Source organism: Equus quagga, chromosome 1 (genome assembly GCF_021613505.1).
Source record: "Equus quagga isolate Etosha38 chromosome 1, UCLA_HA_Equagga_1.0, whole genome shotgun sequence".
NCBI lineage: Eukaryota > Metazoa > Chordata > Mammalia > Perissodactyla > Equidae > Equus > Equus quagga.
In genome coordinates this window covers 48,779,632-48,802,107 of record NC_060267.1, presented here as the reverse complement: position 1 = coordinate 48,802,107, position 22,476 = coordinate 48,779,632, and the positions used below count along the sequence as shown (strand labels likewise).

General features: G+C 34.9%; 1 protein-coding gene across 1 annotated transcript; it reads right to left on the bottom strand.

Annotated features, from left to right (window-relative positions):
- Positions 1-13,214: 13,214 nt before the first annotated feature.
- Positions 13,215-20,825, bottom strand: CD69 (CD69 molecule). Its single transcript, XM_046683634.1, has 5 exons — positions 20,710-20,825; positions 17,311-17,433; positions 16,052-16,251; positions 15,584-15,687; positions 13,215-14,286 (listed from the first exon to the last, which is right to left on the bottom strand). Exons 1-5 carry the CDS (start codon positions 20,771-20,773, stop codon positions 14,178-14,180), a joined length of 600 nt encoding a protein of 199 aa, XP_046539590.1. The 5' UTR covers positions 20,774-20,825; the 3' UTR covers positions 13,215-14,177.
- Positions 20,826-22,476: the final 1,651 nt, after the last annotated feature.

Below are 22,476 nucleotides of genomic sequence, written 5' to 3'. Positions count from 1 at the left end.
ACAATAGCCAAGATGTGGAACCAACCTAAGTGCCCAGCAACTGATGATTGGATAAAGAAGATGTGGTATATATATACAATGGAATACTACTCAGCCATAAAAAAGGACAAAGTCATCCCATTCACAACAACATGGACAGACCTTGAGGGTATTATGTTGAGTGAAATAAGCCAGACAGAGAAAGACGAACTCTGTATGACTCCACTTATAGGTGGTAGTTAACATATGGACAAAGAGAACTGATTAGTGGTTGCCAGGGGAAAGGGGGGTGGGGGGAGGGCACTAGGGGCGAAGTGGTGTACCTACAACATGACTAATAATGATGTACAACTGTAATTTCACAAGGTTGTTAATTATCATAACCTTAATTAAAAAAAATTGTAACATTCTTAAGATTTTGGAAAGATCCCTTTCTCTACCAACATCGTTAAAGTACAAGTCAAGAAAACAAGATATAGCAGGACCATAAGAGATTAAATGTCAATAGTGTTAAAATATCAAAGATACAGACAATGTAGTGTGTTAAGTAATTAACCAGATTTAGGGGGGAATCTAAGGAAAGAGAAGTTGTGCAAATCAGGAGTGTTACACAGTTAGAAAAAAGAGAAAATATGTTCTAAAATAAGGGATAAAATTTTAGCTTAAAAGAAATCATTGCTTCAAATACAGATAACGAAATTGAGTAGTTTAAGCAAAAGTGAAAGAACAAATATTCCCTGACTAATCCGTAGCATCAGAAGTAACTCAGAGACATTTACTTATCAGCACAGAAACTTGTTCACATTGAGGTCAAAAGACTTTTGTCAAAAAGACAAGATATATGAGAGACAGCAGAGAGAGTGCAAGAGGGAGAGAGTGAGTGAGTGTGAGAGAGGTATGACAGTTTTCAGCAATTTGTCTGAAGTGGAATTTTACTATATTTGTGAACTTGAAATATAGTTCTACTGAATGTAAAAGTTTAGTCTGCTCACCAAATTTCCTCTGAATTTTAATAGCAGTTGCTGTCAGATGACATATTTGTTGTTAAAAACTACAATATTATGCAATTTCTGATCCTGTGTCTGCAGCCTAACTTTTCTAGTTGGAAACTTTAAGAATCTTTGCTGTATCCCTTGAATTCTGAAATTTCATAGTAAGCTGTCTTGTGGGTTTATTTTACTCTTCCTGTTGGGCATTCAATGGGATGTTTTATACAAGAAACTCTTTAACTCCTAATTTTTTTTCATATTTCTTTTATAATTTTCTTCTAATTTTTATTCTAATGTCTTTTTTTGGCATTCCTGTTAGTAAGATATTGGTGCCGTTGGGTTGGATTTCTAGTGTTATTATACTTTTTCTTATTTTTTGATCACTTTCTCTGTAGAGTCTACTGGTTAGGAGAGTTCCTCTTGTTTTTCCTCCATTTGTTTCACAGAATTTCTTTTTCCTATTTTATTTTGTTATAACTTTAATTTCCAAGGTTCTTTCTTGTTCTTTAAATGTTCTTTTTTCAGTTTACTCTTTTTGTTTAAGTGATGAAGTTTTTCTCTTCTTCCTCCTCCTCAAGGTTATTAATATAAGAATATTTAAAATTTTTATTGTCCTTTACCATCAATTTTCACGTGAAATTCATCTTATATGTGCTCGTTTTAGTTTCTGCTTTTTAAGAGGTTTTCCTAAATATCTGGTGATCCTGAAGTATCTATTAATATGCAAGAGTGAGGTAATAAATAAGCAATGGGACTGGAACCAGTGGATAGCACTGTGGATGTTCAGGCAGAGACTGTTCATTTCTTCTTATTCTCAGTATTTGTAGGTCTTTTTTATGGTCAGTTTTATCCAAAAGGAATTCTCCAGTTTTCTGCCTGATTACCATAAGCCTGGCTGTTGAGGATCTTGAAGCTGCTTAGAATATAGGTCAAAGGGTCTCTCTAATCCTTAGTCAGAATTTCAATTAATTCCTCTGTTTTTAATAAAACACTTCCTCCCTTAGCCTTTCCTAGAGATTCCTCACCTGAATTCAGATTCCTTTTGGTTCAGTTATGCCAGGCAGTAAACTTCCAATATTCTGCAGAGATGTAGGGTTGCAGTTTGCTTATTCAAGGTGAGAAAGATCTCAAGAGACTAAACTGCAACTTACATGGATTTTCAATAAATGCTCCAGTTTTTCCCAATATTGCACATCTACCATAATTTTTCCATTGCTGAACAACAAATTGCCATAAACTTAGTGGTTTGAAACAATGCATATTTATTATTTCACTTCCTATGTGCCAGGAGTCTAAGCATGGCTTAGATGGGTTCTATACTTCAGACTCTCACAAGGCTGCCTTCCAGGTATTGTTTGGGGCTGTGCTTTTATCTGAGTCTCAACTGGGAAAGGATCTGCTTCCAAGCTCTTGTGTTTAGTAGCAACATTCAGTTCCTCGTAGGCTGTCAAACCAAGAGCCTCAGTTTCCTGTTGACTACCAGTCAGAGGTAGCCTTCCATTTCTTGACAGAGACTTTCCCCAAATGGTATCTTGCTTTCTCAAAGCCAGCACTGGAGAAATTCTTCTCCAGCAAGACAGATGTTACAATCTTATATAACAGTATTACATACATGTAATCATGTACATCCTGTTATCTTTGTTGTATTCTATCGGTTAAAGGCAAGGCATGGGTCCTACTCATGTCCAAGGAGAAGGGATCACACAGGGACATGAAGGCCCTAAAAGAAGGATCACGGAGGCCACCATACGGTTTGTTCACCACACCCAAGTTTAGAGGTGCACAGTCTCTCTAATTCCTTAGCATCCAGGGCTCTGTGGCTTATGTCACTTGACACATTCCAAAATGTATGGACATTTCTCCTCTGTGTCTGTTTCCTCCTAGTCCTTTTTATACATTTGCAATTTTTTTATTAATGTTATTTTAATGCAGTTTTTGAAAAAAGAAGAATCAAATACACCTGTTCCATAATGCCAGTTCTCCTGAAATTTCCCTACTGAATTTTTAAGTAGGCTTTGTTTGTTTGGTAATTTTTAAAAAAATTCCTTTACATCCATAGGAAAAACATAGAAACAGACAAATATGTCTTAATGCCTTAATGTCTCAACTCTTAGTGCTTTATTTAATTTTATTAAGGAACAACTTAATTTATATATTAACCAATGAGCTTTCAAGCTCATTTGATATATATATAGAGTATACATAAATATAAATATACCAAAATATTTTCTGTTCAGGAAACATTGGGTTGCATTGGTACTAGCAAATTACATTTCATGAATTTTTATTTATATTTGATAAAATGATATAAAATTTTCATGAATTTAATGTAAAGATAGTTACATAAAAGCAGGAACTTTAATTTACATGAAGCCTATAAACAGACTGTGATGATTTTATTAGCTAAAAGCTAACATTTACTAAGAATGTTATGTGTTTTAGACATTAGTTCATTTAAGCCTCACGGCATCTCAGGTTCAGGTAACCCAATTACAATGTGTCAAGGGAGGTTTCCCTCATATCAAAGCAGTTCTCAGACACCAGCTGGGTGTCCTACACTTTAACTCAATTCTGACACTACCCACCTGGAGATATCATCTGATTCCACTGGTTAAGGACTCAGTCCCCACCCCGCTCTTTCAGACACTAGGCAGTCACAAAATCGGGTTGTCACCTGTGTACAAGCTATAGATTGGAGGTTCCAACAACCCCCTCCTTGGGTTTAATTAATTTGCTAGGGCAGCTCACAGAACTCAGAAACATTTTACTTACTAGGTTACCTGTTTATTATAAAAGGAACAGCCAGATGGAAGAGATGCACAGGGCAAAGTGCGGGGAAGGGGTGTGGAACTTCCATGCCCTGTCTGAGTGTGCCACTCTCCTCCAATCTTCACATATTCAGCAACCTGAAAGCTCCCTGAACCCTTCCTTTTTGGGTTTTCATGGAGGCCTCATTACATAGGCTTTGTTGATTAAATCATTGGCCATTGGTTACAGATTCAACTTCCAGCCCCTCCCCTCTCCCCAGAGGCCAGAGGGTAGGACTGAAAGTTCCAACTATCCAGTCACACAGTTGGTTCCCCTGGCAACCAGCCCCCATTCTTGGTGCTTTCCAAAAGTCACCTCATTAACATAAACTCGGCTGTTGTTGAAAGTGGTTTGCTGTGAATGTTAATACACCTTTATGGATTTCATCACTGAGGAAATTCCAAGGATTTTAGAACTCCTGTGCTAGAAATCCAGAAGAAGACCAAATATATGTTTCTTATTATAAATCACAATATTAGAGCATCACAACAAATATGGGAGCTTGGTACTTTTATTATCCCTGTTTACTGATGAGGAAAGCAAGGATAGGAGTAGAGCAGAAATTTGAAACAGGATTACTTGACACTGAAGACTATAAACTCAATGGCAAACTATACTGCTGTCCTGGAACTGGAAGTTGAGATTAAGAATAGTGTCCTCCCTTGAGGAAGCTGACATCTTACTGAGTTAGACCATTTACTAACAAATATAGGAAGCAAAAACTACTCCAACAGAGTATGCATGAGGTTTCATTCAGTCCAGAAGGGCCTCAGAGAGAAAGCGACACTTGAATTGAGATGTGAACATTGAAAGAAAAGAGCCTTTAGTTTTATTAAGAAACAAAGCTGATGAATAAGTTGCCTGACCACACTGAAATGTGCCATAAGGAGGAATTTTCAGGTTATGCAGCAATTTGTGTTACGCTGGTTTCCTTTGTCATTTTAGATTATTTTAAAAACTTCATAAAAATTGAATTGTACAGTTTGTAGTCCTTTATGTCTGACTTCGTTGTACATCAGTGGATTTTTTAATATGTATTTGTGGTGTTGCCTGTGTAACAAATACACTGCTTCATAATAAGGACACACCACGATTTATCTATTCACAGTAGATGGACATCTGTGTTGTTTTCAGTTCAGGGCTATTATAAATAAACACTGCTATGAATATTTCATATCTTTCTTGGATACACATACACATTTATCTCTATTAGCAAATGAGTGGAATTGCTGGGTCATAAGGTATGCCTATGTTTAGCTTTATTAGAAACTGCCAAATCAAGGTAGTAGTTATCAGTTCACACTCCCTTGAAAAGTACGTAAGAGTCCCAGTTGATACAAATTTTCACCAACATTTGGTATTCTCAGTGTTTATTTTTATTTATTTTTTTAAAAAATTTAGACGTAATTGGTGTAGGGTAACTCCTTTTAGTTTTAATTTCCATTTCTCTGATGACAGTTTTGAGTGTTTTGATAAGCTTATTTGCCTTTTCAACGTCCTTTTTGGTGAAATGCCCTTTCAAGTCTTTTGCCCATTTAACCATTTGTGTTATCTGTCTTTTTCTTACTGATTTATAAGTTTTTTAAGCTGTGTCTCTCAATCTTTGCTGTGTTCCTATTGGGACTCACCTTCAACACTCAGGCAGGCAGCTTAAAACTCTGTTTAGTCTTCACTTCCTGTTTGTACAGAGTCTCAAGGTCAGTCAGAGGTGAGAGCTTAGGGGCCTCTCGGGTCATTCCTGGACATGTATGCAGTCTTGGCCATGCATACTATGCTACACATGTGCATGACTTTCTAGATTCCCAGGAGTATGTTCAAAGCCCACTTGTCAATAGCCTCTATAACTTTTCAAAGCCCACATGCAACAGCATAAGTAAGTATCAAAAAATGTACTGAGGAGCAAAGAAGTTTTTCCTTTCAAGTTTTTGTCAGTTTTTGTCTCCACTGTTATCATTGTTGCCTCAGAAAGTTAAACAATTGTCACTGATCTAACGCATATAGGAATTAGAAAAAGAGTAAGTGGCTTTTAAAAAATCTTATCTGAAGATGAGTAGCAAACTTTAGCCACAGGATGCAAGCTGGAGGAAAAGGAAATATCCTATCAATAGGAGGCCCTATGTGATTCTGGATGCTATAAACTTTAACAACAATGAAACCTGATATGCAGTTTTAAATATTCTATGTTTTTATGTGCCAGAATAAGCCTTATTTTGTCAAGCATCAGATTGCCTGGGTATAAATTCTAGATTTGAGATTTAAAGTCCTTGGACAGAGTACTTAATTTCCTTGCAACTTGGTTTCCTTACATATAAAATGAGATATTAATAACACCTAAGTGGTAGGGTTGTTGTGAGGGTTAAATAAATTAACTTTTTGTGAAACATTTAGTCTCTGACACATAGGAGCACTATATAATGTTGATTATAATTATTGGTATATTTTATTATTTTTATTGTAACAAAATCATGATCCAATACAAACTTTTATCACTTCATATTTTCGGTGCTTTGGATAATACAGGGAGCAAGTGTCCTCAAACGTAAAAAAGTAGTATAAGTTGAAGACTGCACTACATGGAAGTAGGTGTAAATCCAGAAAACGTGACCAACGGAGCAGCCTGGAGCAACAGTTAAGAGTGAGAGGCATCGAGTAACCAACAAGTTTTTAAGGACTCCCTGAGAATTCTGAGAATCATTCAGAAGAGATTTCTAAAGGCAGGATGAATCTTCAGGTATTTTATTTGGCTATTCAAAAAAAGCATGGATCATTATTCACTAGGTAGGTATTAACCTACCCTCTCCCCACTGAGGACAATCTGTAAAGCCAGTAAAATATTTTAAAGCATATTAAAGGCATTAACGAGATAAATTAGTGAAGAATAATAGAATACAAATACAAGAGAAAGCTGAAACCCAAAAAGAAGAGCTACTTTCCTTACAGAAGATTTTCAAAGACAGACAGAAAAGCTCAATTGGTAAGGGTCTCTGGCAATCTAGGAACTAAGGTAATTCCAGTCTTCAAGCAGGATATGGGGACCGAAAAATCAATGCATCTGGTTGGTTCACCAAAAGGTTCCATCCCAGGAGAAGATTTTCCAAGTTTGGCACTAATGACATTTTGAGCCAGATTATTCTTTGTTGTTGGGGGCTGTCCTGTGCATTGCATGATGTTTAGGAGCATCCCTTACTTTTACCTTCTAGATGCCAGCAACAAGTCTCCCTCAACCTCGACTCTTCACCATGTTGGACAACCAAAAATATCTCTAGACATTGCTAAATGTCCTTTGAGGGACAATATCATTCCAAGTTGAAAAACAGTGCCTGAGGAGGAAGGCTGATGTAAGAAGAGACTGGCCTTGGAAGGAGTTGAAGCTCAACTTCAAATCATTTCAGTTACTAAGATTGAAGGGAAGTGATCCAAATTTTCTAGTGACTGGGAGCGTTTGACAGAAGCAAAGTCAACTTCTTAGAAGATACCAAAGAAAAATTATACTGAACAAGTTAGACAGGCAAGGAAGACTTTATTTAACACTATTGCAATAGGTGTGAGAGATTAGACTCAACTCCGCTGAAACAAAAGGGGAGAGGATTTTTAAGTGATGGGATAAGCTAGTGGAAAGTTTGTGGACAATGTTGGGTGGGATGATCAATGTGATTAGGTCATCTGTATTTGCTAATGGGTCCTTAGTTAGGCCCCTACTCTCCCACAGAAACTAGGAGGTAGGGATGTTGTCTCTTTGATTTACATTTCAAAGGGGCGGCTCTCAAGTCCTTGAGAAAGACATTCCTGAGTTGAAAAACTGACCAGAGGCTGGGAGAAGGTTTACATCTCAAAGGGGCAGAGAAACAATTTGCAATTAGAAGTTTTCTCAAGTAAATGCTTTAAGAAAAGGGAGGTCAGGAAACCTGTTTAAATTTAGTTAACATGAGGGGAACATTAAGATCAAAGAATATAGCATTCCAATTCTCAGATAATTACTACAGTTTTTCACAGAAAAAATCTAGAACTCCGCAAAAAATAACTGGGCACTTGAGTAGATAAGACAACATGAAAAGTAACAAATAGAAATAACAAGCAGCAGTTAAAGACTTTCAAGGGCTTGAGAAAATGTTATATCAGACACAGACTTTAAAATAAGTATATTCAAATGTTATTTAAATAAAATTATATTTAGCTATATATATAATTATTTCTTATACATATTTTATAATATTTAAAAATAATAGCGTATTTAAAATAAGCTCAAGCAAATAAAATACCTATATTAGAATTTGAGTTGAAATTTGAAGATAATAAAAAAGAAGAAAATGGAAATTCCAGAACAAACAACTATAATAATTAAAATTAAGATCTCAGAAGAAACTTTTCTTATTTTCTTAATCTGATAGTAGGTATTCACGCCTCCTCAAAAAAGAACAGACAATCAAGTAAGCAAAGAAAACTACAGCAAACATCATGATAATGGCAAAATGTTCAAAACTTTCTCTTTGAGGTTGAGAACAAAACAAGATACTAACTATCATCACACCTATTTAACATCATTACTGATGAGGATCAAGGCTGCCCCAGGGAGAAAAGCCCAAGGCATCCTGCCATACATACCCATATATATCATCCTCCTATATCATCCTCCAGGAAGCATAGGATGTCCTGACCTGGTCTGACCTGATTCTTATCTAAAGTTATAGGACTACCCAATAACCAGACCCCACCTACACTGATACCATTTTAATGACTGTTTTAACATAGTCTTTCCTTTGTCTTGTAAAGAGGTAACTCACATACCTATGCCTCAAATTTAGCCCTACCCTCAACCCATGTCAGCAGCTCTTCACTGCCCATGGGTCCTGTCACCATGTGTATGCAGGAAGGGACCACAGGTCTCAGGGAGTTGAAAAAAGTGCGCCCACCACAGCGTGGTTTGACAAGCAGTGTGTAGGTCCACACCTGGGATCTGAACCAGTGAACCCCAGGCCACTGAAGCAGAACATGTGAACTTAACTGCTGTGCCACTGAGCAGGCCCCCAATTACAAGCATTTTTATGTGTATTATTTTAAATAGATTTTTTGTTTATCACAAAAGATATTGAGAAACATAGTTGGGTAAAGTCTTATCAGGGTTTAAGTTATTTTTTCCTAAGTAACAGATAATTCTTTCTATAACTAGAAAAAATATGAAAGGTATTATTGAGAGAGTGTGACTACTCTTGCTTCCATTCATGAATCTGAGAATGAGGCATTACTGAAATTAAGTACCATTACCCATACACACAGGTCATATGAGTGTAAAGAATAACCAAGACTTTTTTTTCACGTCCTTTGACAGTGAACTATGTAAAACAAAAGCACTTTCTTCGGAGAAATGTCTGTTCAAGCCGTTCCTCTGTTTTTTTTTAAGCAGATTGTTGATTGATCAATTGATTGCTATTGAGTTTTAAGAATTCCTTATATATTTTAGAAGTTTACCCCTTATCAGATATATGGTTTGCAAATATTTTCTCCCATTCCTTAGGTTGCCTTTTCTGCTGATTGTTTCCTTTGCTGTGCAGGAAGTTTTTAGTTTGATGTAGTCCCACATATCTGTTTTTGCTTGTGCTTTTGGTGTTATATTCAAGAAATCATTGAAGAGATCAATGTCAAGAAATGTTTCGTGTATGTTTTCTTCTAGGAGTTTTACAGTTTCATATCTTTTGTTCTAATCTTTAATCCATTTTGAGTTAATTTTTGTTTATGGTGAAAGATAAGAATCCAATTTAATTCTTTAGTATGCTCATTTCCAGTTTTCTGAACACCATTTATGCAAGACACTATCCTTTCTCCATTGTATGTTCTTGACACACTTAAGAAAGACCCAATTGACTGTATACGTGTGGGTTTATTTCTGGCTTTATATTCAGTTCTATTGGTCTACATGTCTGTTTTTATACCAATACCATACTTTTTTGATTACTGTAGCTTTGTAATGTATTTTGAAATCAGGAAGTATGAAGCTTGCAGCTTTGTTCTTCTTGCTCAAGACTGCTTTGCCTGTTTTGTGGTTCCATAGGAATTTTAGGATTATTTTTTCTATTTTTATAAAAAATATGCTTGAGATTTTGATAGGGATTGCACTGAATTAGTAGCTTACTTTAGGTAGTATGAACGTTTTAACAGTGTTACTTCGTCCAGCCCATGATCATGTGATGTCCTTCCATGTATTTGCGTCGGCTCTAATTTCTTCCATCAGTGCTCTGAAGATCTCAGTGTGCAGTCGTTTATTTCCGTGGTTAGGTTTGTTCCTAAGGATTTTATTCTTTTTGGTGCTATTGTAAATGGGATTTTTTCTTAATTTCTTTTTGGGGTAGTCTGTTAGTGTATATAAATACAGCTGATTTTTGTATGTTGGTTTTATATCTTGCAATTTTACTGAATTCATGAAGAGGCTGGATTTTATATTGTATTCTTATCACAAAACACACACACACAATCCAAAAGAACACAAGATACTTTTGGTGGAGATGGATACATTTATTATTTGGATTGTGGTGATGGTGACACAAGTGTATACATATGTCTAAACTCACAAAATTATATACATTAAATATGTGCAGCTTTTTGCATATCAATTATACCTCAATAAAGTTGCAAAGCAAAACAAAACTACAGTTAGGGATTACCATTTGGGGTATAGATCATTTCTTTGGTCTCTACTGTGGGACAGAAACTAAATGCAATGTCTCTATAATGAAATACAGAAATGTGATTATATTACTCATAACACTGTGTTTATAAAGAAAAACCCCCTGCTTTTCCGAGGTTAAGTCTTCTGAACTAAGAAACGACCACAAAAGTGCAGAGACCTTGTCCAGCCATTAGATGACACTGCAGCTTGTGGGTGCTCACACAGTGTATGGGGGAACCAAGACAATTTCGCAATGAGACTCATTTTTAATATTTGTAATTGGTCACTAAAAAGTAAAGTTACATTTAAATAATGAAATTATTTCATTTAGTGATCCATATTTAAAATAAAAATTGTTCTTATTAACAGTAAAATAACTATTCGTTACAGAATATTTTGAAACTATAGAGAAATATAATGACGAAAATAAATATTACCTGTACTCTTACTACTCTGGGAAAACCATTGTGTTTACCTTTGTGGTATTTCTCTCTTTCAGCATATAAACACAAAACATATATTTTTACATTTAACATCTAAGAGGATGAAATCTTATTGTATTTATTATTTTAACTGGCTTAGCAACAATAGTTTGAGAATTCTCCTATAAACATTCTTCTTTATTATTATTTTTTAATGTTGGCATGTCATTTCATCATGTAGTAGAATCACATTTATTTAACTATATCCTCAGTTTTGGACAATTAAGGGGCTTCTAATTTATCACTACTAAAAATAGCCGTTTGATGAACATTTTTGTGATTATGTCTTGCTCATGTAAGATTGTTCCTTTAAAATCCTCCGCAAAATTGTCACATCAGAGAAAAAGCATAAATCTTTTAAAGTTTTTTGATAAGTATTTTCAAACTTTTTTCCAAAAGTTAAACTAAACCAATTTATATGATCACCAGCAGTCTTTCTGGTTATATATTTTAAAACATTTCTCCAGAATTTTATTAGCATTTTAGTTTCAGTTATGACATATTGTCATGTCTGAAAATCTAGTCAAAGTTATAAAATTGAGAACAACCTTAGAAAGATCATTTCTATATTAGTATTATAAACATTTTGAATCAGTTGAATATGAACTACAGTATTTAACAGTTCAATGACATTTTATTCTTCTTAAAATACTTTTAATTTTATTGACTTCCAATTATTATGTCAAATAAGCAGGTAAAGTATTATTCCTCTTTCCAGAGGAAGAACTTGAAATTATGTTGGAATAGCCAAATAGAGCATAGATAACTGATAGTTATCTTTAGTACATATTAATTATTTGAGATGAATATATCCTATGGATTTAGCATTTTAAAAATTAGCTAAAAGTTTGAATACAGAAGGAAATAAAGTAGTATATCTGTAATATGCTTCCACAGCACCCTACAGTTTCCCTTCCATAGTCTTTATCACCACCATAATTGTTTACTGTTTGTTTTACACTTAGACCACAAATTCCACAAGGCCAGTTGCCATGCTAAATTTGCTTAGTGTTTTAACTATATTGTCCACCACAGTAGTAGCTGCCTAAGAATCACTCATTGAATAAATTTTTTTTAAAAGCCCCTCAAAAGAAACCCTAAGTAAGGTACGCTATGTAGATATAGATATATTATGTAGAAATGCCACTGTTTGCCAATATTGGAGATTCAATGATGTAGTATTCCCATTTATCATAATCATCACTAACATTTAATACATCTTTGGGGGTCACTTTAGGCCAGGTACTGTTCTAAGTCCATTTTCATGTATTAACTAATTTAATTTCTAGCTAATTTTAACTAAATTTCTAACTAATTGCAACTAAAATAGCTGTCAACTGATGAGTGGCAGAGATGAAACTCAGACAATATTTCTACTTTGCTCAGGCTCTTAACAGCTACACTTTCCACTTACACATTTCATAGCACATGAATCACAAGCCACTGTTTTCTAACATGACTCAGGAGTATATTATTGTTATTGATGATAGGATATCTGAGCTTCTAAGACCATTGTTTCATTTTATAGCTGTGAGAACTAAGAGACACTGAGATTAAGAAACTTCTATATTATTTATCACTAAGCAGTGTCTGGAAACCACATTTCTTTTCAATATGCCATCCTAGTGACACAGTTTAAAGATAACACATATAGTGTACATTTCCAACTTTCAGAGAAGAACATTCCAAAATGCATTCATAAAACACTTTTAAAAGTAATCAAATTTTTCCTGCGTGGAATACCCCATGAAGAGCCCAGAAATACCCATGTAGTGCCACATTTCTGTTTAATGAATTATTTTATGTAAATAACTAAAATATGTATAGCATTTCAGAATTGAACAAGATACTTTGAGAGCATTAGTTATGAGGACCTCTTATTGGAGAGAGGATGAGCTTATATTTAGGTGCTCATAAAATGACATCAGTTGTCTCCTAATTTTTCTGTGCCTCTTCAGTAGGAGAGTGATAAACAATAAAAGAAAGGAAGAAAATGATAGAGACAAAAAATCTTAAATGACATAAATTCCCCTCAAGTCAATTAGAATATTTGCTGAATATCTGCTATATACAGAAAAATGGATATGACCCTTTTGGAAATACATATATGAAAACAAGTAGAAAAGTAAAAACCATGTTATAAAGCTGAGGTTTTACTATAGAAAAGTTCAAAAAATATTATAGTATTCTGTTTTCTGCTTTCTAGTATGGCACTTAATTTTTAGTGTATTTTAAGGAATGAACACTTCTTAGAGACTGTTGATTCTACTTTTATTTTAAACATATAAAAGCAGCTTATAATAGTACCAGATACAAAAGAAAAACAAACAAACATATACACTCTATTGCACTTAGAAAATGCTTCACATGAAGAATTGCACGTGATAGAATTAATTAGGAAAGGCACAAATCTATAATCAGAGAGGAATAGCATCATTCAGAGTTTGAACAATAGAGAATTTTTCCTGATAGAGGTTTGCTACATCACTATTGCACATTTTCTAATAGTTTTACCTCTTTTATAAATATTCCTCATGTTCTTTGCTTTTGTCTTTATCTCTGCAAAACACTATTTAAGGTTTTAAAGCCAATGAATTATGTACCATTGAAAAAGAAGAGTCTACATTGAAGAAAAAGAAAAATGAACATAAATACATGATCAAGACAATCTTTTGGGGTAAAGAAATGACAAGGATTTTGTCTAAAAAGAGAACTTCTCTAAAAAGAGAGAAATATTTCAAAGCTTAGTTCCATAAGCATTTGTCCACTTATAGATGTTTTCTGAGTTTAAAACATGCATTTAGATTGAATGTGTTAACAGTTAAAATTCTCTCTGTTTACATTCAGTTTTTAATACCACCATCTAACTCCTTCATAGAGTCCAAACGCATGAAGGACACTCATTGTTGGTAGTCATTCAACAATAAATAATAACTCTAAACCTAATTATTTCATTATTTCTGAATTTTAAAATATATAAAGTGCATCAAAAAGGTTTAAAGTCATCTTCTCATCCTTGAACATAATTATCTGTCAACCCACGACGTTTCAGCTCACTGTAGGAGTATTCCACATTGCAGATATTCCTGAAATTTCTCTCCCTTTTTCCCACAGTCTTGTTTGGAAGAAGATTTCCGAAATAATACAAAGTTTTTTCACAAAGTCTTTATGGAAAACTCCTGACCGTAGAGCAGCATCACTGACACAAATTTCCTGGATTCCATGGTATAGTAGTCAATAATCAAATATGATTCCTCATTAATGGGACGGTTTGCTACATATCCAGTGTAAATTCTTGTCACATTCTGTTCTGCCGACGTCTATGCTACCCAGAAATGAACAGTTCTCAGATTCTGTAATGTTGGACCTGTCAAACAAAAAACAAACTTAGAATTATTTTCAGTTCGTCATTTCTGTTCAGTTACATGATAATAAACTTTGTGGTCTTGGTGGCCTCTGCTCTTTTTTTTTTGCTTAGTAGGAATGCATAAGGCAAGTCTGCAGTCAAATGATCATAGACTAATCTGTAGAGACTGTAGACAAGAATTCAAAGGAATAGAATGTAGATGGAGGACACAAAGCTAAGAATTTACAGCTCTATTCATTTGGTTGGCATGTCACTGGAGGAGTGACTCATGATCATCTTGGAGTTGACATATTCTTTGAGAAGAAATTGTCCAAAAGTATACACATTCCACAATCATGCATAGTAGTGCATTCAATTTGAGGGAGTTTATGGCTCCTGAAGCCTACCTGTGGCTATGGTAGCGTAGGACACATATTAAGGATTCATTTTCTAGATATTTACATTTATTCCCCATATCAGTAAATATCATAAAAAACTATTTAGATAGATAGAAATTTATTCAACTCTGAGTTTTCAGATGGCAAAGATTAACACATAAAATATCCTTCAAACTTTAAAATGTAGTTTAATTACAGATAACGGAAATAAAGTCAGCATCTTTAATTCTGGGGCAAGTTTTCTCTCAGGTCAATAGAAGCTTCTAATTAAGTAACGAAAGTATTGCTCTTTACTCCTGTGGAGAAGAGAACTGGGAAAGAGTAAGAAGCAATTATTTTCCCAAAATTAGCTCATCAGTAAAATATAAATATGAGATTGGAAATGTTAGATTTTTTGGGGGTGTCTTCACAATTATTCTTGGAATATTTCTGAGTGTCTTACTCAATAGAATCTCGATAGAACTTGCTGAGATCAAATAACTAGAAGCATTTATTGTATGAATTCCAAGTAGATAAAAAGAAAAAACTGATAATATTAAAGCGCTTCTTTAAAAACTCCGAGGACTGTAAGCATGCAAAAGAGATTGTTAAAAGAGCACAATCTAGGGGCTGGGCTGGCCCCGTGGCCGAGTGGTTAAGTTCGCGCGCTCTGCTGCAGGCGGCCCAGTGTTTCGTTGGTTCGAATCCTGGGCGCGGACATGGCACTGCTCATCAAACCACGCTGAGGCAGCGTCCCACATGCCACAACTAGAAGGACCCACAACGAAGAATATACAACTATGTAGTGGGGGGCTTTGGGGAGAAAAAGGAAAAATAAAATCTTTAATAAAAAAAAAAAGAGCGCAATCTTCATATAGAAAGGAAAATGGTCTCTCTGTGCTGCCAGCCTGGGAAGGATAAAGAGACATCTTGAAACTTACCAGTTTTTTAATTCTTTGCCATTTAACCGTTTCTGTGAATGACCAGTTTCATTTTTCACCCTAATCCAGTGTTCAGCTCTACCCACATATTGTCTTAAAAACATCTGGAAGAAAGCACAAAGGAAAAGTGTGTTAAACTATCCCTCTGGGTAAATATATCATAAATCTTTTTTCTCAAAAAATGCAATTCAAGGCATGATAGCTAAACTGATGATTTATTAGCTCTATATAAGATCAGCACATTTGGATTTCTGGCTTTTGAAGATGAGTAATCAAATTAAATTACAGGACTAAATGAAACCCTTATTTTGACCTCAGACTGATCACATGGCTTTCTGTGACTAAATTTTCTTGCATAGGAGATAAGTACAATGTTTTCACTTAGAAGGAAACAGAAGGAAACCACAGGTTAGCTGTATAAAATAAAATAGCAACATTTTATGAAATTGCTTTTGAATACTATCTTACCATTTCCTCTTCAGAATCAACGAGAGTAAGAGTAGCACCATGTTTGGAGCAAACGTTTTGGGCCAAGGTCCAGTTTCCTGTCGTAGTGGAAGCAAGGTAGCATTTCCTCTGGTGTCTAATCCAACCACCTGAGCATAAAGAAAGTTGGCTTTCTGATGGCCTTGAGGACGTATGTTGGCCTGGACAATTGTATTGTCCCACTGAGAACAGGAAAATGGTTTGTTTTAGTAACAAAAAAAACCAAGTACCTACCCACAGTACATAAAACTGGTTAGGGGATGTTGTGCTATGCTGTGCTAGGTGATAAAGTAAAGGATGAGAGGCAAGAAGGAGAATTCTGAGAAGAGTAAGAAGAAGGCAGATTCTGACCTTATCTGATTGTTCATGTGCCTAATCATCTTTGTGCAAGGTATAAGAAATAAGAGGATGTCTCTTTGGCCACAATGCCAGAAAGCGGTAGGAAAATAGAAAAATTTTGAAAATACTCTTTGGACTAGGAAGAGTTAAGTACGTTATAAATTCCAAGTAAAGTTTTGAATCTGAATGCTGAGGTAGAGAAATTTGCAAACATAGCAGATATAACACTATATTGGAAGAAGAAGGAGAGAATAATTTGGAGGGAAGTAAATCAGAATACAGAAAGCTCTATGGCTGGGGATGTTTCATAAAATCATAAAATTCCATGTTTGTAAAAGACAAAATGCATCTTGTTATAGCTATGTGTTTTGAAAGTCATTTCACAACTGACTCTCTAGGAGCTTCTAGATACAGTCTTAATTAGCCACTCTGTGGATGGATAGTTATCCATTCTATGACCTTTGAAGTAAAAGACAAAAGATTGGCCAATTCCTGATTAACCTATGGCTTAGATATTATTTTTTTCCATTAACAATGAATGTGAAACTCACATTTCTTTTTCTAGCTAGATGTCTCTTTATTTAGAATCTAAATCAGCCCCTTTCATTCCAGATTTAAACATCTGCTCAAATGTAATTTTCTCCCACAGTAATGTATAAATCACAGACACTTTTAGTACTTATAAAGAAGCACAAGAAAACTCAAAAAAGTATTGCATTAATCATCCAAAGAATGTGGAATTATATTTAGTAATTATTACGAAATTTGCCATGTATGACATATGAGATGATCCTAATTTAATCAGAATTCTTAATTCATTACTAATTAATCCCCATTGATTTCAGCTGTGTAGGAATGCTTAGCGCTAAGAAACTCAATGAACTCATGAAGTGCAGACCCACCTGATAAAGCAATGAGAGATATAATTAAAACAGTGATGATGACCACATTCAGTACAGCACATGGGACAGGAACTTGAAGGTATCCTTCACGATGTGTTGCAAAATGAGGGCTGGTGGCACTGCCTGAAAAGAGAAAGTTGATGATGAAGTCAGGCAGAATACAGAAGTAAGATAATGACATGTGATATTGCCTTGAGGTTTTAAAATAAAAAAGTAGCTATGTTTCCCCATCTGCTTTATATGAAATTTATAAGTTAATTTTCCCCCAATTTTGAGTGAATTTGGACAGTTTCTTGTTGGCTAGAAATGAAACAATCCAAGCATAATAATGAGATCATAAAATATCTCTCCAATATTCGTACTTAGTAGCTACGAAAATTCTAAATATATCATAATTTTATTGTTTTAATCACAATAAGAACTTTTATTAAATATCTGAATACCCTAGAAGATGTATAAAAAGAGCATGTTAAGTACAATGCCTTAACTTTTCTGTAGTTACTGTTTAGAAGACATAATGTAAATGGGGATAAATGTGGGTAATATAATACAAATATTGAATTGATATATAAATATCTACAATTACCATGACTAAAAATAAGAAAAAATGATAGTACTTTTTGGTGAAGTTCATGCAGATGTGAAGCAATTGAAATTTTCATATATTATTGATGGGAGAGTAAAATGAAAAAATGCATTAGAAAACTGTTTTTTACATGATTAAGTATACACCCACTCTATGATCCAGCAATTCTACTCCTATATATTTTCCCAAGAGAAATGAATATTTCTTCAAAATGCTTTGTATAAGAATGCTCATGGCAGCTTTATTCTTAAGAGCCAAATCCCAGAAACTACACAAATATCTATCAACAGGAAAATGAATAAACAAATTATTGTATATAAATACAAGGAAATTCTGCTTAGCAATTAGTGAATCTCAAAAATAAAAATGTCAAGTGAAAAAGTTCAGCCACAATTATATACCGTATATTTTCATTTATATGACATTCAAGAATAACCAAACTAAATTATGGTGACATAAATCAGAAAAGTTATTGCTTTTATGTGTGTTGGAAAGGTGATTTGACTCAAAAGGAGAACCGAGGAGCATTCTAGGGTGATGAAAAGTTCAAATGTTGATTGGAGTTGTAGTTATAATTGAGAAAGAAGAGAGGCAGGTTTTGTGACTCAGAGTTTGGATTTGATTTTTTCAGGGATGGGCTATCAGGATTTTTAAAATTTGGCCTCACAGGAAATATACAGTTCCCCATTATGTTCTCAAAGACTGAAATGTAAAATGGCTACTTGAATGATTTTAAAACTTACCATAAAAAATAGTCTCAAAATGCAAATATATTCTGTTTTTCAGTACAGATGACTTTCATAATTGAAAGGATGTCTATATAGGACATATCTTGAAGTTCATGTAATTTTTTTCCCTTAAAACGTTTCTCTAAAGTTAAACTGGGCAAAGATATGTTGCTTTCTTTTACTGGAATTTACTATGTACTGGATGTCAACATTAACTTTTGTGTCTTCTGAGGATTGCTTTTCCCAGCATAGATCTGCATTCAGATTTTGCAAGAGAAGCCTTTACTTCTCTCCTATCTAGTTCTATTTCTCTCAGTCTCTCAAAGCAAATCTTCCTTTTCTCACTGGTATGCAGTTATCACTGGCAGCAGCCCTTGGTAGGAAGGGTAGCAAGCTCAGAGCTCTCTGTGTAGTTTCACTTCTCACCATGTGAGAGTCAATCATGCTGCTTAGACTCAATGAAGCAATAGTTCTGTTCCTTAGCAAGGACTAACTCATCCAAGTAACTTGTAAACTCCAGAGCCCAGCTCAGTCTGTTAGCTTGTCCAGTGGGTAAGCTGTGAAGATGACTCTCAGATTGTACTTTATATCCATTAATGAGGGCCATTGGTACTCACAGTTTGATTTATCACCTTGGTGACAAAACACTCCACTAACTGCCTACTTCTGCTCTGATTACAAGCCCTGTCCATTAATGAGAAATTGAAAATAAGTCCACTATTACATATTGAATCACTCAAGGGTGATGCTCAATGATCGCTCATACTAATGAAGTGACTACAAGGGCAGCATACACTAAACATTTAACATAACATTGAGATGATTGCAGTAAAAGTTAAGAATTCCTCGTCAGTCCTTCTTCTTTCAACTATGCTCTCTATTTATTGACTAGTTTTACTGTTATAATTTTTTCTTTTTGGCAGCTCAAGTGGGCCGTAAAATTATGCTTATCTGGTTACTAAAAAATGTGTGTGGCTTTTTTGTTGTCCACACTTGATTTTGTGTTCTTAAGTGACAGATGGGTTTATCAGAGGTAATTGATGCTTTTCTAAAGTAAGCCAGTCTAGTAGACACACACTCAGAAAACAAACCTTTTCTCTAGGTTGTTTCAGCTCTGCTGTTCATAACACATCCTTTTATTACCGGAGAGCTTTGCTTAAAAGTAAACTCTAGTTCTTAATTGCTAGTGTTTTTGGACACCTCATTAATTAGAGAGAAAGAAGGATAAAAGAAAAAAATCAAGAAAACTTCATAGTAACAAGTTATAGGAAAACATCGGGAAAATTCTGGTAATAGGAAAACGATCTGTGGACAGAATAAAGAAATAGAAGAGAGGAAAAAGTATACAGCTAAGATGATTATATTTTGATGAAAAACAAAAGGAAGAAAAATGTCTGATTTATGCAGAATTTGCAACCAATGATTGGAAAAGTGAAATGGAAGGATGAACTGGAGGAAAAGTGTCCCATAAAAGAATATAGAAGCGGAAGGTTGCATTTTTAAGAATTCTTTCAACACATTCTACTAATAAATTACCACTGGGCACTGTAAATGTTCCGACGTGTATATGGCTGTCCTCTCAAAGATTGGAATCCTTCATTTCCAGCAACTGGAGGTTGCTGTCTTAACACAAGATGAGGCACACAGAAAGCACACAAAGATACAAAGTGAAGACAATCAAGAATGTAACTGTTTATGGGGAAATTGATTTTTTATAAAGAAAGGCAATGCTTCCTGAAGTATGTACAGATGGATACAAAAAAATGACAGTGAGTTCACTGGGCTTGGGCAGGGCGTTTTCTAATTCCATCTGAAACATTGAGATGGTGTAAAACTGAAACAAAGCAACAGATCTTTAAAGATCTGAAATTCACATTTTTTATTTCCTCTAAAGTCTTAGGTACGCTATCTTCTTGTAGATAAAGGAATATTTACTTCTTACCATTTCCTCCTTTACCCTGACTGAAATAAAATGTAACCAAGTTCTTCAAAAGACAAAGCTTCATTTTCTTCCCTAAGTACTGTTATATATCATATATAGATAGATAGTTATTACCAGTGTATAAGAAATAAGATCTGACTTACTTTGCTGTCCTCTCTCCACATGCAAGGCGCTGTTTTCTGTTATGGAACAATCTTCAGAATTCATCTTTTTTTCTAGTCAAGATTCTGTGGTTAATCCCAGGTCAAGCCAATTACAGTGAAAGTCTTTGCTGGAGTTCTTGTTCAGTCTCTGAATTGCTGAACATTTATATTCAGTTATGTTGTCTCCACCCCCTTCCGCTTACCTCCTAATCACTCATCTACGCCAGTTCCAGTGGCCCAGACAATTTAAAATGTGTTGTTGTGGTGAGCTGTGGGTTTTCCCTGCTGTCTGAAATGTGCTTTCTCACACCTGTAGGTGTAGCATGAAGAGAAAAGGGGTTTTTTTCCCAGAATCTGAGACATCCTTCCTTAAATTCATAGAAAACACAAATAGTTTGGAGGCAGTATGTTCAAGTAAAGAATTAAAAGTTAGGGATTCTTACCTTTGAGTCAGAAATAACTGGGAGAGTAATATTTCCCTGGAATCCTGTTCATTCATTTAACAACTGAATTTTATTGACTATCCACTATGAACCTGACGTGGTTGGGGCTAGAGTATTTATTGTCAAATAAGAATTCTAAGATCTTTATTCTCATGGATCACTCTCTGGAAGAGTTTGGGAGTCTGGAAGAGTTTTACTTAGGAACCTATAAATTGGTTTTCAGAAATGTGTCCTTCACTTCTTCCCTGGGGACTAGTTCTATTAAGATATCATTTAGTAAGTAGTTGCTTTAATGAAGTAAATAGAATCTTGTGGTCTGAAACTTCCCTTCTATGATCTAAAATTGTATTTCTTAAATTATCTGTTTCACTTATCTCATGTTAATTTTTCTGTAATATTTTACTGTCATTTAAACTGTGCCGCAGGAGATCATAGCAGCATTCTTGCTAGGCTTTAAGCCTAGGCTGATACCAGATTGTTTGTGCCTTGGAATCAAAGGCCAGAAGGGAATATTTTATAGAGCATGAAGGCAAGGGGCTTAGGAACGCCTGAGCCCTTGCAGGAACGGAACGCTGTCTGCATACCTTGCTGATTGTCCTTAAGATACTCCCTAAGTGAATGACCTGGGATGGGCTGGTGTGCTTCGGGGAGATGAAGAATAGAACCTTTGGACTTTGGCTTGCGTGTCCCTGCAGGCATGAGTTCCTGCTATTGTACATGCTTGAGATTCTTTACCCACAAATAAATATGTGGCGATCCGAGGGACCTCACCTCAGTCCTTGAGGCTGATGGTCCCCTGTCCCATTGAATAATATAGATTGTGTTCTGTCTATTAATTCCATCCGTCCCTTTGGCTGGCTGCCTAGCTGCTCTCTGCAGCAAAACTGCCTTTATTTTCCCTTGGTAATATCCTATTTTCCTATTTGCTAGATTATTCTTTTTGTATGTCTCTGAGGCTTCAGATATTTGGAGTATGAATACTATAAAAAATATATTGCCATAGTATCTATATCATCCAGATAAGTTATTAAGATGAACTCAAAATGAATGCAGAATGTCTATATATGGTGATATAAGGAGGGAATCAAAATCCCGCTCTGGTTAATAATATTGATGCCAACAATTTTATCATTAATATCACTTCTTTACAGTAAAGACATTCTGTTTTCAGAATAATGCCTTTGTGAAAATGTTGTTCTTAGGTGGGCTGGAGTTATCACCTACGGGAGGTTAGTTAGGCCGTCATATTTATTTGTTTAGCTAAGATGTGAAGAGGTACATCTTGGTCCTAAAGGCTCTCTTTGCTTTCACTCTATTTTTCAGT

Bases quoted from the DNA above. Each gene is read 5' to 3' on its own strand.
- CD69 (XM_046683634.1), bottom strand. From the start codon at position 20,773: ATGAATTCTGAAGATTGTTCCATAACAGAAAACAGCGCCTTGCATGTG. The intron at 17,434-20,709 runs GTAAGTCAGATC...TTCTCTTTTCAG, and splicing joins TGTGGAGAGAGGACAGCAAA to GCAGTGCCACCAGCCCTCAT. The intron at 15,688-16,051 runs GTAAGATAGTAT...GCTTTCTTCCAG, and splicing joins TTGATTCTGAAGAGGAAATG to ATGTTTTTAAGACAATATGT.